Here is a 5,887-nt window from a genome sequence, read left to right as displayed (position 1 = left end):
GAATGATAAAGCACAATTTTAGTCATTTTTGAAAATGTATCAAATAAGAGGTTTCTTTAAAAAAACACAAACTTGTTCCATTGTCTGAAGCACTCAGTGTTTGCCAGAGCTACCCATCACCATCTCTAAACACCCAAATGTTACGGCAGAGTGGCAGGAACTTGAAAACCTGCCAAGTCTTGCGGTCTTGAGCGTAAATTTGAGGTTTTTTTTTTTTTATAACCTGCATTACCAAAATGGGGGAAAATGACTTGTTTTATTTTGAAGCATAATTTGCCTGCACAAAAACAGGCTAAGAGGTGGGGTGAGTGGGGCAGAAGCAGCAAAAAGCACTTTCTGAAAAGGAATTTTAATATTGTCTATTTGAGGTTTGAATGCTTCCAAAATGTTTAGCGAAAAACTTTAAAAGCAGCAGCAGCCAGCAGTTCCGAAACAGGCGTCACCACCAGGCAACTAGCTTATTATTATTATTACTAGCTTATCATTTGTTAAATTTGTTATATTTTTGGATCCAATAAAATGTGTACATGAGTTTTCCATCCTCAGCATCACGTACCAAACCCTGATGTCCCTGAAATGAACGTCCCCTGAAGAAAATCAGCTAAAATACGATTTGCATTTATGTGGGTAACAGTTAGCAGCCGGCCCAGCACGGTACAAAATGTTGACTTTTGTTTATTTCTGTAAAAATAAAAAAGTTTGTGAGGTATAAATCCATGATGTCCAACTGTCCCACAGCAGGAAACCAGCCGATATAACTGGTTTCAATTTATGAATTTATATAAAGACATTTCTGGACTAGGAAGGCGTTGAATGTTGACAATACACACACACACACACACTGATTATCCTGATGCTCTCAGCCCTCACACACCATCGCTCCTCTCTAAATCTAAAAGATCCCGGGAATCAGCCGGTGCGGCACGGCGTCGGTGTAGCGCTTCCAGTCTTTGCCGTATTTGCTGCTGCAGCGGTGCTCGTCGCGTACGCAGCGGTGGACCAGCAGGATGGTCATGTAGATGATGTAGAAGTACGGGAGGAGGTGTCCGAAGCCACAGGCGGCGCAGTAGGCCAGCGATCCCATCAGGTCGCCCGTGTAGTTGAAGTGGCGCGCCACTCCCCAGAAACCTGAGGTCAGCAGCTTACTGCGGTGGACCTCGCCGTCACCGGAGCGGTACGAGCACTCGATAAAGGTGGGTTTGCGGCCCCAGATGGTGCAGGAGCCGTTGCTGCGCCGGAACAGGTCCTTCTGGTGGTTGGTGGACCGGAAGATGTAATATCCCACCAGGCCGAGCAGGAGCACAGCCAGAGCGTGAAGGTTGGACAGCTGGACCGGGTGGTAGACCAGGTACAGACCCTGACGACACAAAATACAACCCTTCTGCTCAACTGTGATGCAAAAACGGACTGTTGAGGCTAATTCTCCTGTGGAGTTCCCACACTCATTAAGACGGTGCTGTTGTGCTCAATGTTCTGCTTCCCCGCAGGTTTTTTTGTACCATATTTTCCGAACGATAAGTTTTTCATAGTTTGTCAGGGGGTGTGACTTGTACTCCGGAGCGACTTATATGTTAAATAAATACATTATTACAGAATTTCACATGTTCGTTATTTTCACGCTGATAACCACAAGAGGGCGCTCTAGGCGTGTGTACCCGAGGAACGAGTTCCTTTCGCGACGCAGAAGAAGAAGCGGTGCTTCGTCTATTGAGTTAGACTTGATTGTTTGGTAAACTTGCTCGGATGTTCTTTATGCTATAGTTATCTGAATAACTGTTAATATGTTACGTTAATAAAGCAGACACGTACTCAGTTCGTTGTGGGTCATGTAGCTGAATTTGTTACGTTAGCATACCGTAACGCTATTGCTAATCCATGCTAATGGATTGCTAATAGCCTTTCAAGATTAAATGTATGTTCTTGATCTTGGATTTTATCAAATAAATTTTCCCCCAAAATGCGATTTATATATCTATTTTTCTTCTTTATTATGCATTTTTTGGCTAGTGCGACTTAAACTCCGGAGCGACATATAGTCCAGAAAATACGGTACTTGATTTGTCTCTAACAGGAGTTTTACCTGTAATGTGTAGAGGTAGGGCAGCCACACACAGTCCCCCCAGCCCAGATACCATCCAAAGTGGTCGTGGCAGATGTCGATGGTCTTCAGGTACCACGCCTCGTTCCAGAAGAAGTCCAGCACATAAATGGCCTCCATGGAAGCACAAAGCGCAGTTTTGTGGTTAGTTCGAGGACCGAAGGTGTCGTCTGGCATTATTTTGGGCGGGGGATTAATCTTTACAGGGGTGATCAAAATGGATCTATCGTCGTAGAAGGATTCTGTAGAGGGAAATTACTCTTCATTACACACAAGATGCATGCAGTAAATACAAACACACAATTACTGCAAGACAGTTATGTGTTGATCTGTGTTATGATCACCCCCCAGGCTCTGTTTATTCCTCCGGTGCTGCTGCAGAAACTCTGCAACACAAGTCTCACGGCCCTGAACGCAATCAGTGAGGAGAATAAGCTGCCCTCAACAGGAGGGTGCAGTGCCCTGCTCAAAGGCACCTCAGAAGTGTTCCAAAAATGGGCCCTCGGGTCTGGCTCCATAACTACTCCCCTTAGTTTGGACTTGACTCAGACCCCCTGCATCCCGACAGACTGAGCTTCTGCCGTCCTTCAAAAGGGTCTTAAGGCACTGCTGGGACTCGAACCCAGGATCTCCTGTTTACTAGACAGGCACTTTAACCAGCTAAGCCACAGCACCACAGAAACAACCCCCTGGGGACTCAATCATGAACTGATAAAACAATAATAGATAATATTCAGATCATCTGATCTGAAGATGCTGCTGCGTAAAGTCTGTAACGCCATAACAGAAGAACCCCCGGCGCCAAACAAACTGATGTCGGAACAACAGTTTTGGGCGGCCGAGAACAAACCAGGGGGGGTTATTGGATTATATATTTCTTATATAATAAAGGTGGCCTACAGGTCTGAACCTGTCACAGTGAGGTTATAAAAGCTCTCTCTTCACTGGGAGCACGAGCTAGATCCCATGTCCTCGCAAATATCCTTAAACTCTGAACGAACCGGGAGAGTTTAACTCCAGCGTGTTGATTCGTTACCTGCAGCACGTTGACGAGGATCATGGAGTTTGTGACGTGCCCGTAGAGCTCCTGCTGCTTGGCCATGTAGGACAGGTTGATGAGCGTCCAGGCCACGATGCCGGGGCGACCGTTGAAGAACAGCTTGAAGTCAAACCACTTGCCGACGCGGGGGTTGAATTCGATGCCCATCATAAAGTCATAGACGAAGTTCCCCGTGAATTTGCTGCAGGGTCACAAAAGCTGCACATTAACAAATGAGAGAAAACCCCTCAGGATGAAGCGAGACGTGCTGAGCTAGCCACGTTTAGCGACGGCTAGCATCTTCAGCACCACTCACCAGTCTTCGGAGTTCGTGGGGAACAGGTAAGCCTTGGTGAACGCAAAGGTGGACACAGCGTAGCCCAGAATGTTGGCGCACCACATGAGGGGGATCCAGTTGTCGAAGATGATGGTGGGAGAAAACCAGCGGAAATGGTGGGCGTTGGCAAACCACAGCGCATGAGTGATGAGCCAGCACTGCAAGCCGTTAATCTCGTACTTGTTAATTAGCCCTGCAGGAACAAACGAAGAGAAAAAACAAAGCTTGCCTCCTCGCCGCGGTTTGATGTGTTATTCAAATGAGGGGTTGACGCGAGTCCTAATTACCAGCAGGAGTTCGCGCTCCGTCCTGCACTCCCCCGACATACCCGGGGATCACCTTGTGAGTGACGTCAGGGACGCACATGTACAGGAACACCTGAAGGAACAAACCAGCTGTGACTGGCGCTTGTTCGCCCCCCGCGCTCCGACACGCGGCCTTACCTGGAAGACCACCCAGACGGAGTAGATCTTGGCAGCTGACCAGGAGAAGGAGGCCGTGCGCTCCCAGATGGACAGCAGGCTGGCGTCTCCGCGGAGCAGCTGCAGCAGCGGCTGGCTGAGGGAGCACTGGTGCTGGTCGCACGCCATCACAAAGTAAAAGACGATGAAAGGCGCAAAGCAAAGGAGGCCCAGCACCGAGATCAGGGAGAACCAGTCCACCTCCCTGGGCGTCATAGACAGACAAAGGGAGAGTTTCCCCACTGGCGACTGCTAATGCCTAATGATGGGTTTGTGTCTTGTCTGGAAACCAAACTGAAATTCTAATCCTATAATAACACAAACACTCACCACGCTCTGCCCCACTGGGCCGGCGGCTCCGTTCGCTCTGATGTCTCCTTGTTGCCTCTCTGCTGGACGTTCCGCCTGGTCGCCTCCATCGCTGCTGGACCTGGGATTTCGGATAAATGGTCAGACGTAGGAGACTTTGGTTCAGAGAAATGATGCGTTGGCACGCCGAACTTTGGGTACAATCAAAGCTCCCTCCGGACTGTGCGCCGTGTGACAACAGCTACAACACGCGCGTTATTCTCCCTTATTTTCAGCTGTAGCTCCGTCTGAGGCGGGCCGGGCTGGGAGGGTTTCTGGTTCAAATCCCAGTGGCGACCCAAAAAGAATGTAGGTATTCCAAAAGTATAGCTGCTCCTTATGAAACATGGGATTTACTACCCGGAATTGCGCTGACTTGGCTGCAAAAGGTGACCCGAGGGGTCGGGGTGCTGAGCACACCCGAGGCCTCGAGCTCTCCTGCTCAGCATATCAGATAAATAAAACTGAACATCTCAGCTATACTGATACTGATATCTTTAAAAATGGATTCTTACACCTTGAAATCATTTCCTGATAGCTTGTGTGTCGTCCCACGAGAGCGTTTATGGCACCAGATAATGAGTGATTGGGGAATACAAGTGCCTGTCCTTGGAGAGGTGATAGTAGAGCCTCAGGTGGAGGCCGGTTAGGTAAACTTACATGTGCACGCGTGCTCATGCCAACAGGCACACAGGCGTGCACGCACATGCATTTATAGTTAATAACCTGATGTTAATTTTAGGGGGACAGTCTGCAGCCATGCGTTGGTTTCTCCCATGTCTGCACTAAATGGAGGATCCCATATCCAAACGTAAACCGTTTTCTGCTTATTACTGCTTATTAACCCGAAGCAGAAGGTAATAATTAAAGGGATGTGTTTGTGAATTAGCCTGTGATGAAGCCGGTGCCTCGGCAGCCGTGACACCCCCCCCCCCCCCCCCCCCCCCCCCAACGCACGGCGCTGCGCTCCTCCGCGTTTTTACAATCGCTGGGGGGGAAGTTGCATAACGTCTCAATAATCCAACTGTTGTCTTAGTTGACATAAATACTAAGTCAATTTGTCGACAAATCTGGTTGTGTTGTGCCTTTATCCATCCCCTAATGACGATAAACCCGGTAGACAAAATAACGGAACCCTACAATGTTTCACAGAACCCATATAACCACAATAAAAAACAAACAAACAAACAAACCAAAACATTTATGCATTAAAGTGAGGAATACTGCAGTGTGACGATAAAACATCTTACTCACCGGGAGCTAAATGGACCTAAGGTTCGAGGGCTGGGGACGGGTTCGTGTTGGCAGCAGCTGGGCTCACAGGTCAACACATAACCGCTGGACACAGCCCTCAGGAGCTCCACAAGCCACGCCCCAATACCCGGGAATGACCAATGGCATCTAAGCAGGGGCGGGGCTGGCAAATAACGACGACTCTGATTGGACAATACTGACTAGAACCACCACCGGCTGATGAGCTCGCTACTGGTTGAATGGCGGAACGAGTGTCGGGGAAGTGGGAAGGATGAGCTGCTACTGGTATCTTATGCATCAGTATGTGACACATGCGATGCAGTTTTAGATACTGCAGCACAGAACGCTGA

General features: G+C 48.5%; 1 protein-coding gene and 1 non-coding gene across 2 annotated transcripts; both read right to left on the bottom strand.

The window, feature by feature from the left end:
* Positions 1–597: 597 nt before the first annotated feature.
* On the bottom strand, positions 598–5,644 carry LOC101071896 (7-dehydrocholesterol reductase). Its single transcript, XM_029846564.1, has 8 exons — positions 5,538–5,644; positions 4,266–4,365; positions 3,918–4,140; positions 3,762–3,852; positions 3,454–3,667; positions 3,135–3,339; positions 2,081–2,212; positions 598–1,357 (listed from the first exon to the last, which is right to left on the bottom strand). Exons 2-8 carry the CDS (start codon positions 4,352–4,354, stop codon positions 893–895), a joined length of 1,419 nt encoding a protein of 472 aa, XP_029702424.1. The 5' UTR covers positions 4,355–4,365; positions 5,538–5,644; the 3' UTR covers positions 598–892.
* trnat-agu (transfer RNA threonine (anticodon AGU)) lies at positions 2,700–2,773 on the bottom strand. Its single transcript has one exon. It is a non-coding gene; the product is annotated as a tRNA-Thr (tRNA).
* Positions 5,645–5,887: the final 243 nt, after the last annotated feature.

The sequence above is a fragment of the Takifugu rubripes genome, chromosome 13 (assembly GCF_901000725.2).
Source record: "Takifugu rubripes chromosome 13, fTakRub1.2, whole genome shotgun sequence".
Taxonomy (NCBI): domain Eukaryota; kingdom Metazoa; phylum Chordata; class Actinopteri; order Tetraodontiformes; family Tetraodontidae; genus Takifugu; species Takifugu rubripes.
The sequence above is the reverse complement of the archived record's forward strand: the minus strand, read 5'-3'. Positions and strand labels throughout refer to the sequence as shown.

Excerpts from the sequence above, each read along its gene's own strand:
- LOC101071896 (XM_029846564.1), bottom strand. The coding sequence starts at position 4,354 with ATGGAGGCGACCAGGCGGAACGTCCAGCAGAGAGGCAACAAGGAGACA. Across the intron at positions 3,668-3,761 it reads CGGAGCGCGAACTCCTGCTG|GGCTAATTAACAAGTACGAG; the intron begins GTAATTAGGACT and ends TTGTTCCTGCAG. Across the intron at positions 3,340-3,453 it reads CCCACGAACTCCGAAGACTG|CAAATTCACGGGGAACTTCG; the intron begins GTGAGTGGTGCT and ends GTGACCCTGCAG.